Source organism: Porcisia hertigi, chromosome 26, assembly GCF_017918235.1.
Source record: "Porcisia hertigi strain C119 chromosome 26, whole genome shotgun sequence".
Taxonomy (NCBI): Eukaryota; Euglenozoa; class Kinetoplastea; order Trypanosomatida; family Trypanosomatidae; genus Porcisia; species Porcisia hertigi.
Window position 1 is genome coordinate 88,342 of NC_090585.1, and position 26,961 is coordinate 115,302.

The window sequence follows — 26,961 nt, forward strand, 5'->3', positions numbered from 1 at the left end:
TTAGGGATCGGTGTTGAGCGACGAGCGGCATGACAAGCTGGGAAACAGAATTGCTGTAGAGACTAGACTGACAGCGTGTCGCTCTGGCTGGGCGTAGATCTGCCTCAGGAGGTTTCCTGGGCTACGCTCGACGTTGTTCTTTTGGAGGGCAGCGTAGAGGACCGGGAGTAGTGCGCATACGGACTCGCTGAGCTCACCAGTTGCCAGGCGCGCAGCGTGACGACTGCTGTGCAGCGCTGCAGCCGCGAGGCACGACTGCTTGTACTGGCCGTAGTACGTGTGAATGGAGAGAGAGGCGATAAGGTACTCCAGCAGATGACGCTGCTCCGGGGACGCGGGCGGATCTTGGTGGAGCACAAGTGCCTCGCAAAAGTGATGCAGGGTGGAGATGGACATGTCAAACTGCAGAGCCTGTACAATCTCCTCCTCAGCCGTCATGATTTTCTCTTGCGGGAGTTTCATTTTCACTGCCACAAAGCGTGGGTCCAAAGTCGGCCACGAGTGGTCACACTTCGAGGCGAGTAGGAGAGATGCCATGCTGTACAGCCGCAGCTCTTCTTTTGGGGTGTCGCGAAGGGCCAGAAAGCGGTCCAGGAGTGCGACAGCAAGGAAATAAACGTCGAGGGAGAGCGGTACGCCGCAGAAAATGGTAAAGATGAAAAGTTCTTCACAGACACGTGCACGAACGGATTGCGTCGGCATGCCTGACTTTGGCGTGTACGCCATGGAACTCTGTGCGCGTTCGTCCTTGTCGATCAAATCGTCCAGCACTGTCGGGTAGTAAGCCCCGGAGAAGCTAAAGGCTCCAAATCGCTGCTGCACCTTGTCACGCAACGCGATCCAAAGCGCCAGCGAGTCCACCGCATCCCCCTCCGGGCGTGAGCGCAGCCAGTCCTCCACCAACGCCCGATTGTTTGGACCAAGCTGAAACGCCAGCTGGCGAACATCGCTCACGGTCAGCGGCTCCCGCAGCCGCGCCGCCAGAAGGACTCTCTCCTTCAACTCCATCAGCGTAAGTTCTGTTCCCTGTAATAATACATGTTGGCGCCGAGTGAGGACGGCAACAAGCCTATCACTCAGCTTACGCGAGGGGTCTCGCGAGACTCCCCAGACCTCAGCGAGGATAAACGCTGCCTTTTTGTCTGCACGCTGGACGATCCGGTAAAGGAATTGCTCCACATGAGCATCAGTGAGAATGTAGCGGTCATTCTGCAACTCCGTCTCGTCGTCCAGGTCGCGCATAAAGTAGTCGCGAATGCACTGTTGAACCATCCTGAACGTCAAAGGCTCCAACGGTTTGTTCTGCATCCTCTGGAGGCCTTGCTTGGCTGCCACGTAGACTGGCAGGCGAAGCACCGCCTGTGAGCAATCGAGGGTGGTACCACGAAGCGGCGGCATTGGCGGCGGTGGCGGCGGAGCAGTGGTGACTCTACAATTGCCTCTGTGCCTGACATTTGTTGCCGCCGACATATCGGGTACCCCGTTCAGATAACGATCGACGCTGGCGTGTTTAGTAAGCTCTAAATAAAGTGTTGTTGATATTGTTGCGCCTCGGGATATGCGTGTCTTTGTGTGTTTCTTTGTGTGTGGTGGTGGTGGTGGTGGGGGGGGGGGGGAGGAGGAGAGGGACCGAAGGCGACGCACTACTTAGTTCAGCAACAGTGGTGCCCCACTCTTTTGTTTTGCAGAAAACGGTTTTGTGAAGCTCCCCACAGCATATCTTTGCGTCGCAGCACGTGCGTGTGTGGGCACCCGGGAGTGCAACAGCGCGAAAAAAAAAGGTTTGAGATCACACCATTGAGTCGCGGTTGTTTTCATGTTTAAAAAAGAAAAATGTATTGGGGCATCTAATGTCGTTGCTGGCAATGCCGTCTTCTCCCGTTCTCCAGCCTGCTTTTCACCAAACCACGCGAGGGAGAAAAAGGGTGCGGGGGCGGGCGGGTCTACGCTCCGCTGTGTTCCAGTGGCAAAGAGATCAGCACGCTCAAGAACACAAGCAGCTAGAAATACGTTTGTGTGTGGTGGGGTTAGTGGTGGTGCAATATTTTACACTGAATGGGGTGCGTAAAAAAACGAAAAATGGAAACAATGACGTCGGAGATGCTGACGTCGGAGAGCGGGACGCGGGCCAAGGTCGCATTCGCTGACCCAAAACACGTGCCAAATGAGTAGTGCACAGCAACAATATCCACGTAAAAATATCGCGCCGACGACACCTCACCATCGGGACACCTTCAACGCGGCGGCCTACAATTTGAAAGGCCCATAGCGTCAGTGAGATACCTACACCCCCCCCCTGTGGCATGTAACCGCCACGAAGACGTGCGCTACTCCCTTTGCTTTAAGGGTCTTGTCCCCCCCCCTTTCCATATTTGGAGCCGTCACCAACGCTGGTGTGCGCACACGATGCACCCGAAAAAGGGGATTTGCCGTGTCGCAGGTGCACGGCTGCACCGATGTCCCTTTGCGTCTCAATTTTCTACACCCCCGCATCCACTCCAGACCCCGCGTGCGAATCATAAGCGCATCACCACGTGATAAAAGTACGACTACACCAGCGCCAGCTCGTTCACGCGGAGCAGGTGACTGAAAAAGGTGTCAGCTGCCACGCGCAGAATCACGCGCACTGAATTCCCGGAAGAGGGACGGTAGGACTCGCCATTCACCGCATCTGTCTGATCCTTCTTGACGCGAACGGGGATAGACGTGTACACAGCCGTTTGCTGAACCTGCGCGTCAGAGGCGTAGGCGACGGCCATCAGACCCACTGTAGTGCTTCTCGTGCCGTCGACGTCTCTGTAGTACCACTGGAGCCCTGTCGCAACGGCGCCAGCGCTCGTAGACGGGGAAGACGGCTTTGAAACGATGGATGTATAGGCCTCCTCCGTCCACGGGAAAGTCGCGTCGATGGGAAACAGCGTCACCGGCCGCCCATGGGACGCCGTTACAACGTAATCTGCCGCAGAGGGGTCCAAAAAAAAGTTCCGCTCCGCCCTTGTATTGGTGGCGAGGAGGTAATTGGCGTTGCCGGCACTGTTGAACGCGCCACCGGCTACGAATATGTTCGCAACGTTCGAACGGCGTGCAGGGTACTCTCGCAAAAAGTATGCCGCTTCCGTGCACGGTCCAACGACGACAAACTTCATAGACTGCTTCGACACCATCTGATCAAGCGCTGGGGCAAAATTTGCGGAGGAGGACGTCTGTGGCAAATAAACCGGGACAGTCTTCGCGTATCCCTCAGCGTTGAGTGCAGTCAACATAGTTTTGACGTTCTCCACATTCGAACGCAGCCTCTCCACAGAAAGTGAGTTGTTGTTGAGCACTACCATAGAGATGATAACGTCGCGGCGCTGAGCGAGATAGCGGATTACTTCTAGGTTGTACGGCGCACCGTCCGTGAACAGAACCGTTGGCACAATAGTCGACGTCCGCTTTCCAGTGCGCCCAAACGCGTATATGACCAGTAGAAACAGAGAGAAAGAGTAGCACGCGAACGCCATGAGCATTATGAATTTGATCTTGCGTGGCTGCGGCAACTCGCGCCAGATTTTGTAGTATGCTTTGATCTGGTCCATTGCTCGCGACCCTCCCCCCACCTCCCCTACTCTGCGCGCGCTCGCGTGTAGGTGTACGAGAGCCACAGCCGTCAACTACAGAACGAGCTAGGCGCGAGAAGACCTGACCCCCCCCCACCCCCAGGAATGCAGTCTGGGGCTTCTCCGCAAATCTACGAAGGGAAAGAGGGACGGAGCAAGATAAGCCGGTGACGCGAGCTGAAGAGAAACGGAGCGTCAAACGTCCAAAGGCACAGGGGGACTTCTCCGTAGCAGCAAATCAACGACGAAGGGTCAGACCTCGCGCTCCCTTACCCTCCACCAAACTACGCTGCAAAATGCAGATGGATAGTGTCGAGTGGTGATGTGTGCGACTGTGAAGAATCGATGAGAAAAACAGCAGCAGCGACCAGGCACACGAGCACCGATTGCTCATGCTCTTCGGCCGACACGCGCCATGGAGAAACCACACCAAAAGCAAAGAGGTGTGGCAGGAAAGGGGTATGGGGGGAGGGGGGTCGTGGACAGAGTTATAGAGAGGGGAACGCACGCCAGACACAAATACCGCAGCGGGGAGTAAAATAAGGTGAACAAAGATGGAAAAGCAGCAACAGAGCAAAAGTGGCACTTGACACGGGAATCGAGGAGGGAGGGGAGGGGGGGCGGAAGAGAGGTCAATGAAGAGGGTAAGTTAGAAGCGCGGCGAGGCTATGAGACAAGAAGACAGGCCTCAAAAAGGCAAAGGCCGCATCCTTCAGCGAGCGCTCGACGTTGGGCTACACAACACCTCTTCCAACTCGCCAGGGTCCCCCTCGCCCAGCGCAACTGCAAGACTATTCTTGAAGCAGCCCTTTTTTTCCCCTACTAGATACTCCCAAGGTTGTGCCGAGTGTGTGAGAAACACGCTCGAGTATTATTATTTGTGTGTGTGTGTGTCTGTGTGCTGTGAAGCCTGGGTAGCTGGCGGTCTCAATAGTGGATGAGCCAAGAGCGAGAAACAGGGGCCCACGTGAGAAGGCTATATGAGCAAAGTGAGAAAAAGCGATATCCTCAATACGCTACAAGAAGTGGCAAGCGAAAAAAAAAAAGAGGGCAATGACAAGCAGACCGCACACATGCAAATGGTACCCACCCACTCCACCCGCCTCTCCCGTCCCCGCTTCCCAAACGGCTGCACTTGCCACGCGAGGGACAAAGCAGTCACATAAAGAGCCGAACTCTCAGAGACATTTGCTCTTGTGTTCATAACTCTTCACTTGAAGCTGGAGGCATCGATATATTCATGGAGGAGTTGCGCATGTGCAGGAGAATGTTGTGGTTGGATACAGTAAGGGCACGGAGCGGTCGCTGCGCAAACTCTACTGGGTGCAACTTCACGGCAGTGGAGATGATCTTCAGGAATTGTGTGTTGCACACCAGACACTCCATGCAAATTTGTGCAATTACCTCGCTCGCCAGCTGCGCGTCGTACATGAGAGACATCATCTGTGTTCGGATAGCATCCAGCGACGGCTTCCATGAGAGAAGAAAGTGGTCGGCAATGTGAAGCAGCCTAGACGGCGGCACCGCCTCGTCACTTCGCGCAACGTCGATGAAGTCACTAAAATACGCGCCCAGCACAGCATCCACTAAACGTGTGCGGTACGTGTTGTACATCTCACGTAATTGGGCGAAGTCGAAGCGGTCTACCAGTGTGATACCGCCTCGTTCCTCTCCAGGAAACACCGCGTACTGTGCGGCATTCCACATGTAATGAATCTGGTTAACCACGTACGCGTTACACATCACAGCAGCGCGGTCAACGCTCCCTTCAGAGCCTGACACGGCCGTGGAGCCAGCGATTGAGAGGATGTGTTTTGGGATTTCCTCGATGTAGTGAATTACCTGCACACGCACAAAGTCGATATTGCCGACCAGCACGACAAAACGACTCTGACTCTCTGCTGCATCCGCTTCGTCCTCCGCCGCCATCATCTCCACCGCGCGCTGGCGAACCTCCGCGTGCAGTGTGCTTTCCTGGGAAGGCACAGGGTCAGCGTCTACGGATTTCACCCACGTCCTGTGACCAACATCCAGGATAGATGAGTCCCTTGGGGACGTAAGGGGCGCAGGTCCAGAACCGTCAACCTCACAGGTTTCCGCGGAATGCGCTGCAGACGACGACGACGACGACGACGACGGCCGACGCCATCGCTGTTCCGATTTCTTCTTTCCAGTCTCACCCATCATCAGCCGCTCTTCGGACAGCGCAGTCCCGAGGGCGATCCCCAGCAAGGCACAGGAGAGCGTCGAGTAATTGCGTACGAGAGGGTGCACTGTCGCGATGCGCTCTGCTACTGAGCGCATGTGCGCTGTGATGGCCGCGAGCGAGGAAACCTGCGCGCAGCGTAGGGCCACGAGCTGCGTGTCAAAAGTACGCTTGAAGCTTGGCCACAGGAGCACGAGCAGGGAATCAAAAAAAGCGTCCAGGCACGCGAGCTTGCGAACCGTCTTCATGTAGAAGCGGTACTCGTGGCAAAGGCGAATGAGTATCAAAAGGCCGTATGTGTCATCCTTGGCGCGGTGGTTTATGCTCGTGTTGGGGTGCTGGTTTAGAAGTTGCCGCACACTTCCAGATGACTGAAGCAACACCACTTCAGAAACGTAGTCGATTACAAACTGCAGCGCCGGCTGGAACACTTCCTCGTAAACGGACGTGTCGCCGGCGAAGAACTCGAACGTGAAGAGGTACTCGTGCGTCACCGCGTCGCTGAGGAGGTGCAACACAGAGCGCAGCGTCTCCTCGTACGAGTGCCTGCGCCCAGCTGCTTTCTCAAGCGTCGGGATGAGCGGCGGAGCGAAGACTCGCGCGAGAATCTCGCCTCGCCGCCCGAGCTGGAACAGTTTGCCATCAGCCGTACGTCCTTTGTGGTGCATGTTCGTCACGCTTGGCAGCGTATACACGATTTCCGGCGTACCGGGCTGTGCGGCGCTGAGTCCACTCAGAAATATGCGGCCCGCGGGGTCTGAGGAGGTGTTCACTTCGGTGTTGTATTCCATCGCGTTTAGTGTCAGGATGTAGCCCTGAACTTTGTGGAGATACAAAGAGGACATTATGAAGCAGTACTGCTGCCGAAACTCGTTATATATCGCACGTGCGATGCGGTAGGGCAGCAAAGCTCGCTGATGTGTCTCCTCCGTGCCGCCGCAGACGTGAATGTGCCGCAGCAACGGCGGAGCAGAACGCAAGAAGTGAACAAACACGGTGTTCTGCTTGAGGCTGTTTTCTTGCTGGATGCAGACGTTCGTGTTGGGTTTTGTTAACGTCTTCAGCTTGCGAGAGAGAAAATCACGCGCCTTTATGCACGCAAACACGGTGACGCTGTCGAGTACACTAAGCAGTTCGGTGTAGATTCTGGACTCCGTCAGTGACAGGGGCAGCTCCCGGCCATGGCGCTGAGCGCGCGCGCAGTTGCCGCTAGTTGGCGACGCAGCGGATTCGCGGCCCTCGGGAGCGCCTGGTTTGTGCCGCTGCCACGTTTCCTTTCTGTAGTTCAAGTATTTAAGCAGCTCACGCAGCGTCAACTGGAAAAGCGTGCCGAGTTCACCATCATTTGTTTGCGTCACGATCTGCACCGCCTCTGGTGGTACCACGAGGGATGAAATGGCGGTCCACAGGACCCGCTCCGTCACACGCGTGTTGGCCAGTTCAATAGACGTCTTAGCCAGCGTCTCGCGCACCTCACCAATGTCGCTCTGAATACGATCCAGTTGTTCAATGAACTTCTCCAATACGGTCTCCATCTCCCCCAACACGGTCACACACTCCCTCAGCGAGGTGTGGAGGGAGGATACCCACTCCCCCTTCTCCACGAGGAAAGACTGCACAAAGTCGGTGCACACATCCTGCAGGGTGGCGCGCGAGGTGAGCTCGTCAAACTGGTGGCTACTGCTAAGGTTTGCCTCCACGAAACTGTCGTCAAGATCGATGGTTGCCAAGTCCTCGAGGTCGCTCTGTTTCAAGTCCATCTTTCTTGTACGCACCGAGGCAGCTCGTTTAGTGTCTAATGAAGCACACTTGGTCTACTGACTGTGCAGAGGTGTGTTGGTTTGCGCTCTCCTCCTTCCTCTATCGTGTACTTCTCCTTGGATTTTTCTTTTGTGCGTGTTGAGACAGTGCGCAGACGCGTGCGTGCGTGTGTGTTTCTGTTACCGAGGATGCCTGCTCACGCCCTCTCCCCTCTCTCCATACGCAGCTGAGTGTGGGCGTGCGTCGGCTTCGTATTTTCTTCTTTGTGGTTTCCTGATGCCCCTGCGTCCGCACCTACGCGCGCGCCACCAATCGGGGGAAGTGCAAAACGAGGGAGGAGTGAAAGGGGGAAGAGAAAGAAGAGGTGGCAAGGTAAACAGATCCAGGAAGTGTGTGAGAGCTGTGATGGTGGGCAGTAGTGAACGCTCAAAACGGCACGTCGCACGTCCAGAAGCCAAAGTGAGAATGACAAGGGGAGTGTAAGTGTGGGGGGGGGGGGGGAGGGGTAAAGAAGGGAAGCTTCGACGGAGACCTTTGCCTACCTTCCCTAGAACTTTGTGATACCCTCCCCCATTAGATCCGACCCCTTCTCTCCCCCCCCCCTCCCGCCCGACCTGTGCATGTTGCGCATGTCCTTGGTCCATGCCGCTTTCGTGTTGTCGCAGTTTTGACAAGGAAGTCGGTAAAATACAAGAAGGGAGTACCACACACACACACACACACACACACACACACGCGTGGGGCTGATGATGGCGGAGGACACAAACCGAATAAGACCAAAAAAAAACTCCCCTGTGATACTTCTTCGCCTTGCAGGATGCGTGCCGACCTGACGTGGTGATTGTGTGGATCATGGACATGACCGCTTCAAAGCATTCCACTGCCTTTACACCTCCGCCTGTCCTGGCTCTTTTCTTCTCTGCCTAGCACGTCCTGGTTGGAGAAGCGCTACTTCAGTTGTGACTGCATAAAGAGCAGCATTCGATCGTCTGCCTCGCGTGGCGACATGCCACACGAAACCCCGAAGACACTTTTTATATGTCCAGTGCACGGGACCCATAAGGCATCCAAGGCTGCCTGGGGAGAAGCACCATTCACCTCCACAAGCACTCTCCCAAGCCGGACGGAGGATTCAGTACCAGGCGCGATTTGTGTCAACTGGAGAGTAGCCGTCACATACTCGAGTTCACCGCGCGGCGCCGCACCCCTACCCTGGGAGAGGGTGGAGCCCTTTGACCTGCATCGCTGCCCTCCGCGGGACGACGACGGCCGTTCCGCCACCTGTAAAATGACAACGCTGCACTGACCATCCCCGGCGGCGATATTTTGAACGTCATTCCGGTCACACAGGCGCCAGCCGAAGTAGCGGCGAAAAAATGAGACGCAAAACTCCTTTGCACGGACGTCGCACCCGATTTGCAGCGGCGCGCGCTGCGCACTATCGCTGGTGTGAACAATTTCCCGCAGTGCGCCCCCTACATCAGAGGCACCGTCCATATCGGAGGCACCCGAAGTCGGGGACGAACTGCTGAGGAGGCGCTGCAGCACCGCCACTTCAGCGCTCAGCACCTGCGCGGGTGCCCACACAAGCGGCTGCCAAGCCTCACGCAGCAGCTGAACAGAGTCTGACGGACAGATTTTCTCCTGCACCCCGCCGGCATTCACGCCGTACAACAGCTGGAGATCGAACGTCTGGCTCAGCCGCAGTGTCACCCGACCGTCCTGGCAACCGACCAGTGCGCCCAGAGAGGTTTCCATGCGCGCGTGGGCTGCGTCAAGGACGGAGAAGAGCGTCGATGGTGGAGCTGGTACCACCCTTGCCCCTGATGTGCTAGTAGACGAGTCTCTCAGTGCGTGTGACTCGGTGCAAGCTGTGTCTCTAGTCTCTGGCAAGGTCAACGGCGGAGACGGACATGATGCCGACCAAGCGGCCCAGTCGGGCCAGACTGCACGCTTGTGGTTTGCGATAAAATACTGCACGCCGTTGTTTGGGGCCTCCATCTGGGGATAACGAGTCCACTGGTACAAGAGGTGGTACACATTCCGTATGGCTTTCTTTTTCGAATAGCCATACGAATAGATGTAGAAACAAGGTGGGGCGTCACAGCGAGGGATGCCGCCCGAGGGCGGAGGCGAAAAAGGTGGCTGTGAGGCAGCAGAGAATCCAAAAATACGAAGAGGGAGCTCGAGGCAGGCCGTCCAGACTTTCACGAACCGCATCTCGACGTTATGGAGATCGGAAGGCGCGCAGCTCAGAGTCTTGCAGAGAGACTGCACGATGGTCTCGATTGACGTCGACTCGCACTCCACCTCAATTTGTTTCCAAACTCCCTCCGGAATACAGGGCAGATTGTGGCTTTCTGTGAGTAGGCGGTGATATAGCTGCATCAATCGCTGAGGCACACAGTGAAGAGGCATAGGCTCGGCCACAAGTGTCATCGGTATATCGCACAGCTCCTTGCTCCCGCTTGTCTGCTGCGGCGCCCACCCCTCGACTACAACGCCTCCCAGATTCCTGTCGTAGCGGTGAGTCACACACGTAACACCTCGCTGGCGAGCGAGTGCTCGTTGAGCAACCGTTAGAAATCCATCAGGGGACGGGATGGGGGTACACGAGCACTCTTGTTTTGTCGCCGTAGTGGAGAGGCGCGCTGTCACTGAGGGTTGGAGGGCAGGGCAGTGCAACATCCTCCACAAGACACCGAAGCTGTCGGGACCTTCCTCACGATGCATTACCCCAGCAGGCAACCTTGCGGCGCCCTCGGCGTTGTTTGAATGCACAGCAGCCTTTTTTTGCCGTCGTGTCACTGGCTCTCTTGACCACTTTAAACTCGAGCCTGACTTCAGCGGAGCAGGTGAGCCGCTCACCAACTCTGCCACAAAGATCTGGTCCCACTGCGAGGGCTTGTCTTCGCTCACAACCGAGGGTCTGCTCACCCACTCGCACGAAAGGAGGCACTGCTGCGGAGGACAACTCTGGTCGTTCTTGGTGGCCAGCGCTGAGAGACATCCTCCCAGGTGCCGAACCGCTTGCACTGTTGCCCTCACATCAGGACAGGATTCGTCCATCACGTGTTGCAGGAGCGTCGACCACTTTTTCTCTGCTGATCCACCGAGCCTCCCCTCACCCCCGTCCACGGTACACAGACACGCAGGCCGGATGTGTGGTGCAGCGACGAGCCACAACTCCGTTGCAGTGCCCCGTTGCTTTGTGTACACGCTGTGGCCAACGAGCCCCTTCAGAAAGTCACGAGAAGTGAAGGGGCGCTCTGGAGACAATGTGATGGTGAAGAGAAGCGCCTCAGCTACTTGCGTGAATGTTGCGCATCGCACAAGTATCCAGCTCAGATCTGCAGTGTGACGACTGCGGCTCCTCTCACCCAGCACAGTCTTTGAGACGGCACTGCTATCGGCCCGAGAAAAAGCTTGAGGCTGTGAAAGCATCAAGACTCTCCGTATCGCAGCGTAGGCGGTCGAAAGCCACGCCGCACTCGCAGGGAGCCGCGTCACTACGGCTGTGGCAAAGGGTGCCAAAGACGGTTCCGATTTGTTAGACACAGACAGAGACGGCTTTGCAGGGGAAGCAGTGACAGAAAGGCGCAGGTCGTACTCCACGGCGCCATGTCCCGCAAAGTCCTCTGCACGCCTCCCGCTCTGGCCCGGCAGAGGTGCCGCAGAGGTCTCGTTGACTACCGGCGCCAACGATGCATGAAGTGGTCCGCCACAAGGCGCCAACCATGGCGCTGTCAGAGGCCAGGCGTGAAAGAAGGTCGCCTCCTGAGGCGGTGCTTCAGCCGACATCAACGAAGCAAGCTGCGCCGGATCACGGCAGTGCTCCTGGATGAGTGAGATGAGGGATTTTTGAATCTCCTGGTCAACGGCGTGTGCGGTTGTCGACACGGCGGCAGCTCCAGCGCCGAAGGGAAAAATGAGCATGAGTGTCGGATGACCACCGCGGCGTCTATGAGACACTCCAGTCCTCTCCGTGGAGAGCATCGCCGCCTTCTCACGGTGTGTACCCGGCCGATCACCTTCTCCTTGCCTGGAATGGTCGAAATCGTGAGCAGGGTTTGAATTGTTGGACGCCATGGCGACGAGAAGAGTTTGCAGTGCCTCCTGGGTTGTAGTGCGTCGGGGTAAGTAAACCGTCTTGTACACCGGTCGTTTCGCACAGTAGCGGAGCATTCGTCTGTAGCCAGAGAGGGTGTTCGCACCATGAAACACCACGGGTGTGGATGGGGCCTCGCGCTTCACGACCAGCTTTCCTGTGGTGCCCATCCATGTCGCTGAAGTGATGCCCATTGCCGACATAGAGTCACTAATGGAGAGCACCTCCACGGAAATGCATTGTGACTCGTCCAGCGTGCGACGAGCAGCCCTCTGGGGGTGGACGTCGGTGGGCAGGCATGCAGTGCGGGTGTCTATCGGATCTCTCCTGGTGCGCTGTGGTACCGCAACGGCGGCTGTAGGATGCGCTAGAGCCTCCTTGAAGAGTGGAGTTGCCCATGGAGTGTGTACCCGCGCAGCAGATGCGATATCGGCGTAGAACTCACTGTCCAGTACTTGAATCCTGTTGGAACCACCTTCGGTGGCCGAGGGCGATTGTTTCGCGGTGGCGTCCTCGTCGTTAACCATGAGTTCCGTGTCGTACTCTAGCGACAAAGGCGGGTTGGTGCACACCTCTACCGAAACTCGAGGTAGTCCCTGCAGACCACGTTCGTGTCGTATAAGCTCACGAAAGGCTGCGCATCGGTCTCCAGGTGTGCCAGAGTGAAGAAGAAACACCTGCGGCCATAGCGGTGGCAATACACAGCCGCCTGCCGCGCCGTCACGCGCCGCTTTACCGCTGTCACTGCAGAAATGTACGGCGAACTCGTTCAAGCTTTCCCGCCCCACAAATGAGCTCCAGCGCACAAAAGCCGGAAGGCCGGGATTTGAGGCAAGAAATACTGTCCCCACTGTCTGCGATAGCTGTGCACGGCCACGGGTAGTGCTGCTGCCTCGGGAACCACCAATCCAGTCGTGGGCGATGGTTGGGGAGAGGACAGCTGCGGCGGTCACGAGGAGGTTTGTCAAGTCCATCGGACAGCGCATCCAGCTTTTAGCAGAAGACAGCCGACCATTTGCCGACATGTGCGCAAGGGTGGATACAGTGTATGGTTCCTGTGAAAGTGCGGAGCAGCTCATGAGATTCGAATAACATCGTGGCGCGCCATCCATGGCTTTGTCGAGAAGCTGGACAAGCCCGCGATGTGCTTCGGACGACTGCAACACGGCAGCCACGGCACGGTGGTTGTTCCCCTCGTCGCTTCGGCTGGTGTGCAGTGTGTAGGAGAGGCGGAGATGAAACGCAACTGCCCTCAGCTGCTCCGTGTCCACGTCAACATCACACTGGAGGGACCAGCAACGGCGGTTCACCACCTCACCCCACCACGGGCAACGCCAAGTCACATCTTGTGATGCCTTGTCGCTCCCCTTTATACACGCCTTCAGACAACGCTGTGTCAAACGCGTTTCGCAGAAGTCGCCACCGACCTCTCGCACAAACCTGCATGCCTCCTCTACTGCGTCGATTGCGTACCGCTCGTGGAGTTGCCGCAACTTCTCCTCCACACGAGTCAAGGCCTTCTTCATTACATCCAGCAGCTCACCTGCCTCCTCGCACTCCGCCTTCTCATCACGGCCGGGCTCCCGCCCAACGGGGGTGAAGCGTGACTGTGTGTGCCACGTGTCGTATAACGCGGCGGAGCATCGCCACCTTTGCACAGTGAGCTTGTTCAGTTGCGATGCAGAACTGTCCGCGACACTGCCGCGCTCGTTTCGACTCGCCCCTCCCTCTTCCGAAGCAGGAACAGCGGTGGGGTCCTCCTGCCGTAGCAGCCGCACCCGAAGCGACAAGTCCAGCGCATTAAGCAGCTCCACCACCCCTGGCCTAGCGGTGCACAGATGATGGACCAAAAACATCTTTGTAGACATCTGCCCCACTTCCTGCATTTCCTGTGCGCTGAGGATGGCGCTCCTCCGTACGCTCTCCGTCACGGCCTCTGCAGAGGTGCCACAGCACTCCTCCACAAGAACGACAGTGATGGGATAGCCTTCCAAGTTGCACACGAGACGCCCCACAAGATGTGGTCGCTTGATAGGGGCGATGTCAAGCGTCGTAGACACATCATTGAAGTACTGGTCAAACACCACGGCAGTCCCAGAATTTAGGCTAGACACCGTCGGGGAGGCGGCCCGCAGGAACGAAGGGGGAGGAGGGGGGGTGGAAACGGGCCTCGTGGATGCCGAAGATACGGCGCCACCGGCGAGAGTGCCACACCTTCGACGAAGGCCTACCGCACCTGTGTCGTGCAGCTGCGGCACCTCTGTCCAGTTAGAGAAACGCCGCACACCAAACCACCATGGCGCCCTGCGCATACGCCCACACCTACCCCACAGGCGATGGTGCAAGCGCCAACAGCAGTTCAACTTCCCCCCTGGCGCTTGAAGCCTTTTTTTGCCTCTCTCTCTTTTGATCTCTACGAATGTGTGCCCATATGTGTGCGTGTATGTGCGCCGGATTCTCAAACACTCTCCCCAGGCGAAGCGAGAGGGGAGAGCTCAGAGTACGGACGGTGACCAGGGAATGTGCAACGGCTGCTGCACTTTGAATGAAAAATTCAGATAGACGTAACGAGTTCAAAGGGAGGGTAGGAATAGCAGAGATCAACAGCGTGCGTGTGCGAGTACCACAGGACGTCAGACCACACCTGCGAGCAAGTGTGCACGCTAGTCATGAGATGAGGTCGACCCGCCAGGTCCCCCACGAACAAGGCACTTCACGCGGTAGTAGCGTGTGTGGCATTGGCCGCGGTAAGAAAAGAGGGTTGATCTTCCTGCTTTGGAGGGAGGGAGGGAAAAAGAGAGAGAGAAAGAGAGAGGCCCCTCGCATTCTATCTCTCCCCCCAACTCCCCCCCCATTTTTCGACGACCAAAACACAGAGACCTTGGCGGCCAACACAATCCCGTTAGGGAAGCATATACATGCTAGTTTGCCTACGTCTGTGGTAGAAGAGAAGTCCAACAGGAACCTTCGAGAAAGGAACATGGTGCCCGCAGCGGGTCACACCTGCTTCTACGCTAAGCTTTCCTTCATTGTCGCTACTTTGGTGGGAGAGCGCAGCAGATTTGCGAAGACACGGCCAGGAAGCAGTCATGTAATTTACATAAAGATCACGACGGAGGGAGGGAGGGAGGGAGAGAGGGGGGGGGGAAACCACAGCACCACAGACGGAAAACGAACGGATGGAAAATCTCAAAAGAAAAGATGTTAATGCCTCCACCCGCACCCGCACCCGCACCCCGCTTCCCCCGTTCGTCGTAATATGGCGCAGAGGGCGGAAAGAGAAATTCTTTTTTTTTAACCTGAACGAGACAACCAACGCAACGGCGCGTTACAGTGACGACCCACCTGCTTCACCAGCCACCTCCTCACCAGGCAAGCATAGGTGCAGGTACGGCAGCTCAAATACATCCTGACTCGTGAAGGAAGCGAGCAAACCGCTGCGATCAGAACGCAAAGCAGCATCCCAGTCTATTGCTGCCTCGGTGTACCTCTTCAGCTCCTTCAGCGTGAGGGCGCGATTTACAAGCGCGCTCCAAGTCGAAGGCCTCATCACGGTCGACGTCGGGCTCACGAAAGGCACTGGGAGCAGCGTCCCCGAGGTGCAGCCCAAAACCACTTCAAAGTCCTTGAGGGCATTCTCGTAGTTGCCGAGCTGCTGATAAACCTTTGCGCGCTCTTGGTAGTACACAAGAGGCGCGCACTCCGACTTTCTAGAAACCCGCTGTTGTTCTTGGTCAGGCTCCACCGTGGTGGCGTCAGGACGAGACGCCTCATTGTGGGCGCTAATGGCAGCAGTGAAGGCCGCAAGGGCGTCGTCCAGCCGCCCCGCAATGGCAAACAGCACACCGTGCGCATACGAAAAGGATGGAGTGAGCTGCAGCGACGGGTTCAGTCGCAACGCCTCAGTGAGACTCTCGAGGGCCTCTGTGTATGCGCCGAGGGAATGATGGATTCGACCCTGGAGGTAGTAAGGATCCGCCACCTCAGCGCGAAGCGCGCCGGTACGATCGTGCTTGCCGCAAGCCCGAATGCACTCCTGCACATCTGCCAGCGCCTCCGGGTAGCGTGCGAGGGAAAAGAAGATCAGTGCACGGTTGTAGAGAAAAGCCGGCACAGCGGGTCGCGTAGTCGAGGATTTGGAGACGGTGGCTCCACCCTGCAGAGGCCCAGTGGCCTCGATTGCGGCGGTCGCATAGGAGAGCGCCTGGTCCAGTCTACCCAGTCGTCGAAGGATAACTGCGTGCAGGTGCTCCATCTCGCATTGAGGTAAGTGGTGACCCAAGAGGGAGGCGCCAATGGGTGAAGCGGTTTCTTTTTTGAGCTCCGCACGGCCCGCCGCCGACTCGTCGCTGGGATTCCCGAGCTCCGTCACCTCTGCTGAATAGGCTTTTCCCTTGGATGGGTCTGCCGGGGGTGGCGACGGAGGGTTTGCAGCCGATACGGATCGACGGTGTTTGCTCAAAGGCCTCGTCCGCAATGTTTGCAGTGCTCCGAGGTGATCATTCATTTCCACCTGTGACACAGCAAGTCGAAAGCAGCAGACGTCTGCCTGAGCGGCATCGCAGTTCTGCTCGGTGGCGCGCAGGCGAACTTCGCGGAAGTGACGTGCCGCGAGGTCGGCGTAGCCCAAATCGCTGTACACCAGCCCGAGGTGTGTGAGCGTCAGCGTCGCCGCATCCGTGATGCACAGAGGCAGATGGCTCACGTGCGAGCCCGGCTCCTTGCCGTCGCCGCTGCGCGCGCAAGCGATCTCCCTCAGAACCCGCAGCGCTTCGTGAAGAGCCCGAAGCGCAGCGTGACGGTCACCCACCCTGTGGTACACAATACCTAGTAGAAGCTCCGTGTACAGTCGGATCGACAGCTCTTGGGTTTGCTTCAAGGCCTCAGCCTCAAGGGCTGCGGCCCCGGCGGAGAGGTCCTTGTCGCAAAAAATGTGTACTAGTCCCATGGCAAGGCACGCACGCACGGCCGTCTGCTTCAGCAGCGCCCCCCCTTTCGAGTGCCGACTATGCCCCATAGAAGTAGGCACTTGCAAATCCACGAGTGCCTGTGGGCCCATCCCCAGCTCAAGCTCGATGCAGCCACGGTAAAACCGGAGACGAACATCTTCGTGACCCCGCAGCACCGCCTCGTTCATGCTCGATAGCGCTTCGTTGTACTGATTGCAGCGCACAAGGGCGAGAGAGAGATCCATAATGTAATCGACCGAGCGCGTGTCCAACTCAACCGCCCGCGTCAGGTACTCCACGGCTGTAGGAAAAGAAGTACCCTCGAAGTAGTGAGCAAGCCCCAAGTTGTGCAGCACGGCAGCAGACCCCTCCATGCCCTCTTTAATACAGGTGTCAAGAAGCATCTTCGACTTTTTGTATTCACGGCTAATGAGGCAGCTGCGGCCGTAGAGGGCGTACACCTTTGGTCGCGTCATTTCGTTGACGCGAGACCACATGGGCTCCTGCAGGGTTTGCTGGAAATACCACTGCGCGAGGCTCACGTTTCCCTGCTTCATGTACACGCGGCCAAGCTCATAGCACCACATCCCGTTGTCTGGCTCCCAGCGCAGCGCACTCCGCAGGTCAGTGGCGGCATCTGAATACCGACCCAGTCGGTAGCATAGGTTGGCCCGGCCTCCGTAGAGAGACGCGAGGCGGTGAGGATCACTGTTGCCCTTGTCCAGCTCAATAGCGAGCGATATGTCAGCGAGAGCGGAGGTCAGGTGACCGAGCCGACTCGACAGAGTGGACTGCAGGAGGAGAGCATTCACATATGTTGGATCCTGCTGTATTGCGGTCTGGAGAAGGTCAGCGGCTTTGTCCGGTGCAAACGTGCTCTCCGCCAGACACGTCTTGGCCGCCTCGACGAGGCCCTTTGTTGTGCGTACCGTCTTCACAAACATAGGCTGTACTCAGGCTTCGGTGTAGCAACGCGGCGCGTGTGTGCGCTTATGGTCAGCCTAAAAACTTCACAGCTCCCTATCGCTGCGAAGTGATGCGCACACACACCGCACGCCAACGCACCAGCGTGTCCCTCTCCACCAGTCCAGAGAGAGAGACAACGATTAGATGAGGTAGTGTGCAAAGACCGCTGTCCTTCTTTCCTCTGTTATGTGCGTCACGTGTGCGATGACGAGACTACAGGGGGGGGGGGGCAGGCGGAGTTTGTCCCCGGGTCAGCAAACGACACCAACGAATAAAAAATGCAGATAAGTAGTGAGAGAGAGAGAGGAAGGGACCGCAACGGACGCCACCTCGGGTGTAGGCACCGACAGCGGTGAGAAAAAAAAGAAGGTGCCGGGAAGTTCTAATCGAGCAGAGAAAGGAACAGAAAGCTCAAGGTGCGGCGAAGACGAAAAACGAGAGGGTTTGTGCGCGTCTGTGCAGGTGGCCGCTGGCGAGAAGGCAGCGTTGGCCCTTCGAGAGGTGAGGTGCATCCACCGACCGTGAAAATTTGATCGTCCTCGCCTACCGACACACTCGAGGGAAAGAAAAGATGTGAGAGGCATATCCGGCGGATGCGTAGACATCTTGGAATACCTTCAATTACACCGACAGAAAGCAACAGCCGATATGGCCGTAATACATGCACTCGATTTGGTAGATTAAACCACGCGTAAAGCACAGGCGCGTAACAGTGTAGGACCGCACAGTGGAAAGGCTGAGCGCCCCCCCCCCTCTCTCCCCCCCTCTCCTGTCTCTCCTCCGTATCACTTTTCGCCGCCGCGACTCCCTCGCTCCTCCTACCTCTGTGATGGAGCGCTCAGTGTGCATGAGAGTGGGAGGGGGAGAGAGGGAGAAGCCAGGGGAAAAATGAGGGAGAGAGCAAAAAGAGGCACAAGACGATGACTCCACCCTTCCGCGTAGACGGGAAAGGCGGGAGGGGGGAGAGAGGATGGGAAAAAATGTGAAAGGACTGAATGCATGCATGCAGTACTCCCCTATTCGGATGAGAATGACCACACACATGGAAGCAGACACACACACACACACACACACACGGGAGAGGAGAGGAAACATCACGGCAGTCCTGTGTCGGCCCTTTCACAATGCTCTCTTTTTGTGTGTGCGACACATCATGTACACACACTCTTCGTTGCTTGGCGGAGGAGGGGGTTGTCCAATAACCAGACACGACGTGAAATCGGTAGCAGCAAAAAAAAGTTTTCAACAAAAAAGGGGGAAAGCCGGAAGGCAAACCTCACTTTTATATGCATATATATATGTGGCGATGGCTGGATAGATGGAGTTGGGGGGGGGGGGGGGGGGGGAAAGGGAGAGGGGAAGAGGGAGTAGAAGTTCAATGAGGATAATTATCTCTCTTGACCGACTCGACTTATCCGTTCGATCTGCCAGGTCCAACGTAAGAATGGCACCTCCCCCTCTCCCCAGTCAGACAACACGCTGGCCCATGGACCCGTTTTGTGGTGTATCCTAACAGCGGCACAGAGACGTGAAGTTGCAGGCAGGCCCACTCAGCCACCTGCACACGGCCACAGTGTCCAAACGCTACCCCCGCTCTCCTGGGCCACGAGTTGCCCCGCCGCTGCTCCCCGCATTGTGCCCTTCGCCACGCCGTGGTATGTCGTGGGACTGTGCAGAGTCGAGTGGAATGCCTGCAATTCACGCTGGCACTGTGAAACGCCATTTGGTTGGCGCCACGGTGTGCACTCTGCAGAGGGTCTCTCCGGTGCAACAACCGGCCAGTCCCTCAACACTGACATCCGTTGCGATACATCACACCGACCTCCCCGAGTAGCGGGCATCTAGCGCGGTCACCTGCAGTGTAGGGCTTTGGCGTTGGCACCGGGTTATAGGCAGCGGCATGACTTCCTCACAGAGTGGGTCCTGCACAACGCCGATACCCCCCCCGCCCCACCCCCGCATGCCGACCCTGCAGGACATCCCCCCCTCCCCCGAACCTCACTCTTCGCGCCTAGAGAATGCGCAAGAGGCAGGGGAGAGAGGGAATAACAAACACACGATAGGGCAACAGTTAAAAGCATGCGCAGTCGCTCGGAGCAGGTGCGCACACGAAAGCCGGCACAAGAGGTAATGAATGAAGAAGAGGTAACAAGGGCGATGACAGCCACAAGGGATGCCACCAACAATTTTTTTCCGAGTAGAAAAGAGGGGTGTGGGATGAAAAAGTGTGGAAGCCGCGACTGCCCGAAGGCGACTCCCACCACGTGGGAAATGTCTGTCGCCGTGAAACATCCTGAAGAAACAATAATAAAAACAGCGACTGGGTTGCTGAAAAGTAAACAAGTAGAACGTGTGTGTGTGTGTGTGTGTGCAAATTAATGAAAACACGCAGGCACACAGCGTACAGCCCACTCCCTCCGCAACCCCCCCCCTCTTTCTCCATCTTGCGTGTCGACATGCCTTCGTAGCCCAGCACAGTATGACAAAGAGATGCACCCAGGAGAGGGGCAATGACAAGACCATGTGTCGAGGCGTGGTTCGCCCTGTACCAATGTCCACGTCCACAACTGCCAGGGTTTCACCAGCCAATACAACACGCACCGATCTGCGTGAGAAACGCACAAAATCAGGGAACAGGCCGACCATCAGGTGCCTGTGCACACCTTGGCGCAGCCGGGCCACACGCACGCACCCACCCACACACAATGCCGCAACAAGAACAAAAAATAAAGGCAGGGTGGCAAAATAGAGAGAGAGCACACACCCATACCACAGATATGCAGTGAGCAACCCAGCTCTATTCCACCCGTTGCTTGGTGACGTTAACGACGTGTCTCCATCACGAGCCCTTGCTCATCGCTAGGTACGTGGGATCTGACTGATAGTCGAGCCTTTCCATCAGCAGCACTACTCCCCACACAGATACGGTTACTAGACACTCATCAGTTGGAGGAGGCGGCAGTCGATAGCGTCGTAGGGGGGTTTCATGGGTGGGACATAAAGGCCAGACGGCGCCTGCACAGAGCCCCGCACACGACAGCCCGACTCTGCGCCGATGCCGGTATTATCGACGCCCCCACCGCTGGCGGCGGCTGCGGATGCAACGAGCCCCTTTGCGTCACGGAGTCGCTCCTCATCGTAGTTGGCCAGTTGGAACTCGCTCGCTATGCTGGTGAGATACGCTATGCACTTCTCATTTTGCGGTGTATACACACTCAGACGCTCCATCATCCGCTGATTCACGGAGAACTCCGCATTCGACATCGACATTTCGATAAACTGGTGACCAAACTTCACCTCGAACATTTTACGGAGCACCGCCAGCTCTGGCACTGAGTCACCTATACGCGCGCTTGCCCACAGAATCGACGTAATCGCCTCCTTCAGCTCCGGTGGGCAGGCGGAGCCGGGGTCCTTCTTGTTTTTTTCCGTCTTGAGAGGTTTGCTCTCGGCGATGAGCTGCACACGATTCGCCAAAAGATCCAGGAAGAGCGCTAGCACCTCGTAGCCTTCGATATTGACATCCTCACGAATGCAGTTCTCGACACGTATACGAGCTGAGTCGTACTTCTCCAGTGCGAGCAACTCGGCAACACCGCGACGCTGAACCTTTACGCTGTTCACCAACTTGTTTTTTTGCATGTTCAGACGCGTGACGGCCATACGTATAGTGGCACGCACTTTGACTGGGTCAAAGCCACTGCTTGGCTTGGCGTGATTTAGGAAGTTTTTCATGGCGGTAAGGGCCTCCCGGCGTGCTGGAGAGATTTCCCCCTTATGCCTGTGAGTCTCTCGATGCGACGGCGCTAAACGACGCACACGGGATGAACAGGCGGGATAGGAGAGGAGGAGGGGGGAGGGGAGGGGAGGAGGAGAGGTGAGGGAACGAAGTGTACAACCGCAAGAAAAGGATTGGAAGCTGATAATAATGAAGGGAGAAACGACGCAGTCGGGAAGACGGGGAGGGGGGAGGGGGGAGGGGGGGGAGGGGTAAAGGTCAGAGGAGGAGAATGAATAGGGAAGAGTAGTGCAGACAAGTTATGAACGCGCCGGGCTGTCGTTGTGGCAGCCACGGTCGATATGAGGAGTCCATATAGACCGACACAGTGGCCAGTTGTCGTGGTAGGTACAGCCACGACCAGAAAAGAAGAGCACATGAACCCAGGGAAATGTGGAGAGGGACAAAGAAATGTGTGCCGTGAGCTGAGTCATTCAAGGAGAGACGACAAGCGCCGCACAAGTCTCACAGACCCACACAATACACGACTCAGAGCGACCTCACCACGACACACACTAGACGATATATATATATATATAAACACACACACACACACAATAAAAGGTGACTGCTCTAGAAATCGCCAAAAGGAGGACAGGCACGGGGACTCAAGACGACCTGAAAGTGAGAGAAAACACTAAGGAGACCTATCGAAGCGGTTATGGTGGTGATGGTGATTCGACGCACCGGCGCGCTTGATCCCGAGGATCGTCTTTTCTGGCGTATTCGACGGCAAGTAGCGCTCCATCGTGGCCGCCGCACGCGCAAACTCCTGCTTGACTTGATTAAACTTGGCCACGTGCAGGTGTCGACCAAGGTTCAGTCCGCCAGCACCGACGTCCTCATACGGATCCTCGATGCCGAGTAAATAACTGAAAGTGCCCTGCCTGCCTTGCGGGAAGTGCCAATTCACGTCGGAGCGGAGGGAAAGGCGCGGCCGGCTGAGACTGATTATATTTTTTTCGTAGTTGAAATGGGTTGCGTAGTAGATGAAAAAGCCGTGCATTAACTTGCCGAGAGCAACTGGATCGCAGTCCGACAGGGGTGAAAAGTCGGGATAGCGCGGCATGTGAGCTGGGTGGGCGAGCGACCACGGGTCTATCCACGCAAGCTGGCGAGTCGCGAAGAGGTAGTGGACAAACATCACCGTCACAGCGTAGGAAGTGAGCATGGCCGCCGTTCCAAGCCCCACGCCCGAGGCCTTTCCCCACGCCTTTGCAGCCATGGCTGCGTGACGGGCAGCTGGGGGGCCGTTGTGCAGATAGTGACGGAGCAGATAGCTGTTCTTGACGCCATACGCCACAAATGAAATATCCCACTTGTACATATACATCTCCGGGACGTAACGAAGGTCCAGCATGTCGCGGGTGTAGTCCTCGCGCATGCCCTTTGTCATGATCGTCCCATCTGGGAAGAAGCCGACAGCCTCGATAGCTTGCTCACGTGACGTGCACTGCACCGCGCACCGGCAACCATACGTTGTCCGCTCCACCCAGATGCCCTCGACGTTCGCCCGCCCCATTTTTGTTGCGATGTACTCTAGATCCTTGGTGTCTAGATAGCGGTTTCGGATGTCCCAGAGGGCTGTGCGCGACTTTCGGTCCTCCTCCTCGTTCAAGACGGTGTACCGCGCCCGCGCAACTTTCTCGTCGTTCACATAGCGCAGTTTGACCACAGGGGTGCGAGCCTCTGTGAGGGACATGAGATTATTGCGTAAATAGTAAGGCACGTAACGCTTGATCACTGACCACAGCTTTTCTGTGCGCTTCGCCTGCACTGAGTGATCAGGATAGGGATCGTCGAAGACGCAAGCGAGATCAAGGTCGCTTCCCCACTCCATCTGCCCGTGTGTCACCAAGGACCCGCAACAGTAAATCTTAGCATCCGGTGTCCACTTGTCAGCGAGACTCTGCAGCTGCTGTTGAGCCCGAATGGCGGTGCGAAACATTTGTTCTGGGCCAATGCGTCTGTGGTTGTTCTCCAAGAAAGCACGGCCCCACTGCGCGTAGTGATCCTCAGAACCAGCCAAGAGCGAGGCGTAGCTGACCCCCTCCATGGACGAAGACGCTGGGCGTGAAGGAGATGCTGTGTCAGGCGGACTCGATGTCGCCACCGTGCTCTGACGCCACCCGCGCGTGAGGGCGACATAGAAGTACAGGGGAGTAGGGGTGTACATATCGATGACCTACCACGACCTCCTCCCGAGGGCTTCTCTTCTACCCCAGCGATGCACCGGACGAGCCAGTATGAGTTACGGTGTGCTCCCGGAGGGAAAAAAGGAGAAAGAAGAAATGCAGAGAGAGAGAGAGGGGGGGAGGGGGGGGAAAGGGGAGGCGGTGTACGCATTCGACACGAAGTTGAAAAAAGAAGAGGGAAAAATGAGGGAACAAACGCGCTCCTGGGCCACGTGACAGTCGGCAGACTGCGAGAAAGAACCGAGTCCGGAAGAGAGGAGAGGTGAGATTTGAGATTCAAGTTGAATCAAAAGAGGAGCGTGAAGTACCAAGGGAAGGAGGGGGAGGGAAGGGGGGGGGGGGTATAACACTGTACACACTGCCCACGCTTGCGTACGTACTAAACCATGAAAAGGAAACTCTGTGAGTGAACAATATCAGGCGAAGCAATCGAAGGAGAGCCGAAAAAGGGGGGACAGAAGAATTTTATGTGCGCACATGTTGCCCTGATATTTTTTCTTTTTTTTGTGAATAGAATGAGCAAGTAACAGGAAAAAGAAACAAGTATTCATATCCGCATATGCGGAGGGGTGTGAAGGGGGGAGAGAGACAAGAACGAGAGAGAGTCTAGTGGGGGGGGGAGGGGGGCGACTGGCACTCCCACGTACACGTCTCACTCGCAATCGCAATCGCACAGGGCGGGAAACGAGCACCCCGCTTTGGTATGCCGCTGAGTCCGTCCGCGCCGCCACGTAAGGCTTATTCTATTTCCTCGACTAAAACTCGGCAGAAGCTCGGACAGCGTGTCGGTCCTTTTTTCAGCGATGCAGTGCGTCCAGCCGTAGCGGGCCTCCCCCGTCATGACGGCCAGAGAGCGGGGGGCCAGGTAGACACCGACAGGTGCTGCCACCCCGGCTGGACAATCCCACCGCGAGAACTCCATCACCGTGTACGATCCCAGCGACACTATTAACACGGTGTCATCAAACGCACCATGTGCATCGACATGTGCAGCAATACCGCACGCCCCCATCTCGCTGTAGTCGTAGTAATTCACAGTGAGTTGATCGCACTCGTAGTCGCCAGGGTGTAAGGGATAATCCCCATCGATACGCACGCCGCCAGCGGCTGTGTCATTCTGCAGCCGTGCGCGCATCCAAGCATAGAAAGACGGGCGCTGGTTGACCATCACCCCCTCATCCGTCAGCGTATTCACACCGTACCAGAAGCGGCGGTTGAAGTGCGCCACACGACGGCGAGAGAGATACTCCAGCTGCAGCTGCGGACGTCCAGCATACAGCTCTTCCCATATGGTCTTCTCCTCTTCTGCCGTCACAAAGTCCTCGACTAGAAAGAGACCAGGCACTTCCGGCACAGCGCGTGACGTGCATCTCCGTTCGAGCAACGGCTCCCCATTGAAGAGGGGCTGACTCAGCTGCGTGCTGACAGACGAGTGCGCTGCGTCTCGCCTTTCCCTAGCGTCCCGACACCACAGAGACGGCGGCGATAAAAGCAGTCGCTCAACTCCAATGACTGGGCGCTGCAGCAAATGGTGAAAATAGGGACGTATAGCGGCAATGTCACACAAAACCAAGTAGAGAAAGCCGCAGCCCTTGTTCATGGGGGCTGACGAGGTGGATGTAGACCCGCCCCTCCAAAGCGAAGCGGGCGACGACACATGGAGCACCATCACCTTCACAGATGCGGTGTCCACGCCCGCCCCATTGACCGTGGAAGAGGACCCGAGTAAAACATCCTGCACTGCTTCATCCTGGGGAGCATCGTCGTTATGAGGGTCTGCTACACTCGGGCAGGAAGACGCGGTAGCGGCAGAGGACACAAATCGCGAGAGCTCTGCCAGTGGAACATGCATCATAGAGATGCCACAACAAGAGGCACCTCCTCCTCCTCCCCCTCCTCCTCCACTCCCCTGCAACGCCTCGGCAGGCAACCGTAAAGGCTTGCGGCACAGCACAAAGGGGAGCATTGAACTGTACTCTAGGACGCACCTCGACGGCGAGGTCGGCGACAGCATACCAGATGTAGAAGTCGGAGGGGCGTGCGAGAGTTGTTGGGGATCGGCAGAAGCAGCGCAGTTCAGCAGTCCGTGTGTTTCCAGCAGCTGCCGTAGATCATAGGGCGTACAGCCGGCGAGGATGCCACCGTTCAAGGCTACAAAGCCGGTCGCGTGTTCAAGAGGCGGGAACCAGCTCGCCGCAAGGTCACCGAGCCAATCATCATTGTGTGTGTCGATCCCTGCCGCGGATGCAGCGGTGGTCAAAAAGCGTGACAGCCACCTCTTGCACGAGATGCGCACCTTCTTCAGCTGCCGCGGGGGCAATGAAAGTGGAGGGAGAAGGCGGGTTTCGTGGTCTCTAAAAGACATGGAGGTGGTGGAACGGGGGGGGGGGATGGGGGATGGGAAAATACGTAGCAGAAATGAGGTCCTCGGAGGGAGGGGGAGTGGGGGATACAACAGGGACTATTAATATAAACCAGAATACGTGTAAAAGCACAGAGAGGTGTGAGGAGAGAGCCGATAAAGTGGGTGAAAGTCCCTCGGGGAGTGCGCGGCCCACCGCCAGTAAACCAACGACATCAGCGGACGCCGTGTTCTCTGCGTTTTGAATACACGACTTCGTGAGCGAATAATGTAATGGAGTGTTTTTTTTTATAAGTGACGAGTTCCTCACGATCTCTCCATCCTCTTCTTTCTGAAGTGTAAGTGGGGGAGGGGAGGGGAGGGGAGGCGGTCGGTAGCGCCACGCGGCAAAACTCCCCTACTTGCATCACGTCCCACGATACGCGTGCAATGAACAACATTTGCTCTTCACTGCGAGATCATCCGTGGGCGGTGTAGGTACCCCGAGTGGAAGGTTGAGAGACTAGCAGTTGGCGCATAAGCCTCGGCTAAGAGCACGCGTAACGCAAGAATACGTGGCGGTCGTTTGCACGGTGAGACAAAATTGCGGTGTAACGAAGCAGCCGGCACGCCAAGAAAAGACTCAGTCGGCGGACTGAAAAAAGCAGGCGGCGTAGCCCACGCAACGCATATATTTCCTCGAACCACCGACATCCATCACAGCTGGTGAATCGCCGCATGCCTCACACCCACTCCTCGCATAGCCATTCCTCTGTCGCCTATCCCTCTATCGCCTCTGTTTCACCTGACAACCAGGACAGACGCACAGCTCGCAGTAGCCGCAGTACCACGCGCGCAGTTGCAACACCGCATCCGTCTGCCTCCCAATAGGCGCCTCGCAAAAACGGCAGAGTGCCATACCCTCAGCCATCACCGAAGGAATCCGCCTGGCTATCTCGTATATGTTTGCAGCAAATCGGCCCTGACGCTTGCAGAACGGGCAGCTCATTGGAACACTGCTCGCGTGTTGCGCCTCCTTGTAGTAGTCCCGCACCACG

At 56.9% G+C, this 26,961-nt stretch overlaps 9 protein-coding genes across 9 annotated transcripts; all 9 read right to left on the reverse strand.

Moving 5' to 3' along the window:
• On the reverse strand, positions 1 to 1,398 carry JKF63_04062 (uncharacterized protein; the record flags this gene model as incomplete). The annotated part of the gene is made up of 1 exon (XM_067900056.1): positions 1 to 1,398. The coding sequence occupies one exon, from the start codon at positions 1,396 to 1,398 to the stop codon at positions 1 to 3; it is 1,398 nt and encodes a 465-aa protein (XP_067756240.1).
• A 1,151-nt stretch (positions 1,399 to 2,549) lies between these two features.
• On the reverse strand, positions 2,550 to 3,578 carry JKF63_04063 (uncharacterized protein; the record flags this gene model as incomplete). The annotated part of the gene is made up of 1 exon (XM_067900057.1): positions 2,550 to 3,578. The coding sequence occupies one exon, from the start codon at positions 3,576 to 3,578 to the stop codon at positions 2,550 to 2,552; it is 1,029 nt and encodes a 342-aa protein (XP_067756241.1).
• A 1,221-nt stretch (positions 3,579 to 4,799) lies between these two features.
• Positions 4,800 to 7,565, reverse strand: JKF63_04064 (uncharacterized protein; the record flags this gene model as incomplete). The annotated part of the gene is made up of 1 exon (XM_067900058.1): positions 4,800 to 7,565. The coding sequence occupies one exon, from the start codon at positions 7,563 to 7,565 to the stop codon at positions 4,800 to 4,802; it is 2,766 nt and encodes a 921-aa protein (XP_067756242.1).
• A 949-nt stretch (positions 7,566 to 8,514) lies between these two features.
• On the reverse strand, positions 8,515 to 13,986 carry JKF63_04065 (uncharacterized protein; the record flags this gene model as incomplete). The annotated part of the gene is made up of 1 exon (XM_067900059.1): positions 8,515 to 13,986. One exon carries the CDS (start codon positions 13,984 to 13,986, stop codon positions 8,515 to 8,517), a length of 5,472 nt encoding a protein of 1,823 aa, XP_067756243.1.
• Positions 13,987 to 15,002: 1,016 nt separating this feature from the next.
• JKF63_04066 (uncharacterized protein) lies at positions 15,003 to 17,567 on the reverse strand (the record flags this gene model as incomplete). The annotated part of the gene is made up of 1 exon (XM_067900060.1): positions 15,003 to 17,567. The coding sequence occupies one exon, from the start codon at positions 17,565 to 17,567 to the stop codon at positions 15,003 to 15,005; it is 2,565 nt and encodes an 854-aa protein (XP_067756244.1).
• Positions 17,568 to 20,520: 2,953 nt separating this feature from the next.
• JKF63_04067 (uncharacterized protein) lies at positions 20,521 to 21,324 on the reverse strand (the record flags this gene model as incomplete). The annotated part of the gene is made up of 1 exon (XM_067900061.1): positions 20,521 to 21,324. The coding sequence occupies one exon, from the start codon at positions 21,322 to 21,324 to the stop codon at positions 20,521 to 20,523; it is 804 nt and encodes a 267-aa protein (XP_067756245.1).
• Positions 21,325 to 22,004: 680 nt separating this feature from the next.
• On the reverse strand, positions 22,005 to 23,543 carry JKF63_04068 (uncharacterized protein; the record flags this gene model as incomplete). The annotated part of the gene is made up of 1 exon (XM_067900062.1): positions 22,005 to 23,543. One exon carries the CDS (start codon positions 23,541 to 23,543, stop codon positions 22,005 to 22,007), a length of 1,539 nt encoding a protein of 512 aa, XP_067756246.1.
• A 671-nt stretch (positions 23,544 to 24,214) lies between these two features.
• Positions 24,215 to 25,927, reverse strand: JKF63_04069 (uncharacterized protein; the record flags this gene model as incomplete). The annotated part of the gene is made up of 1 exon (XM_067900063.1): positions 24,215 to 25,927. One exon carries the CDS (start codon positions 25,925 to 25,927, stop codon positions 24,215 to 24,217), a length of 1,713 nt encoding a protein of 570 aa, XP_067756247.1.
• A 763-nt stretch (positions 25,928 to 26,690) lies between these two features.
• Positions 26,691 to 26,912, reverse strand: JKF63_04070 (uncharacterized protein; the record flags this gene model as incomplete). Its single annotated transcript, XM_067900064.1, has 1 exon — positions 26,691 to 26,912. The coding sequence occupies one exon, from the start codon at positions 26,910 to 26,912 to the stop codon at positions 26,691 to 26,693; it is 222 nt and encodes a 73-aa protein (XP_067756248.1).
• Between the last annotated feature and the right edge of the window lie 49 nt (positions 26,913 to 26,961).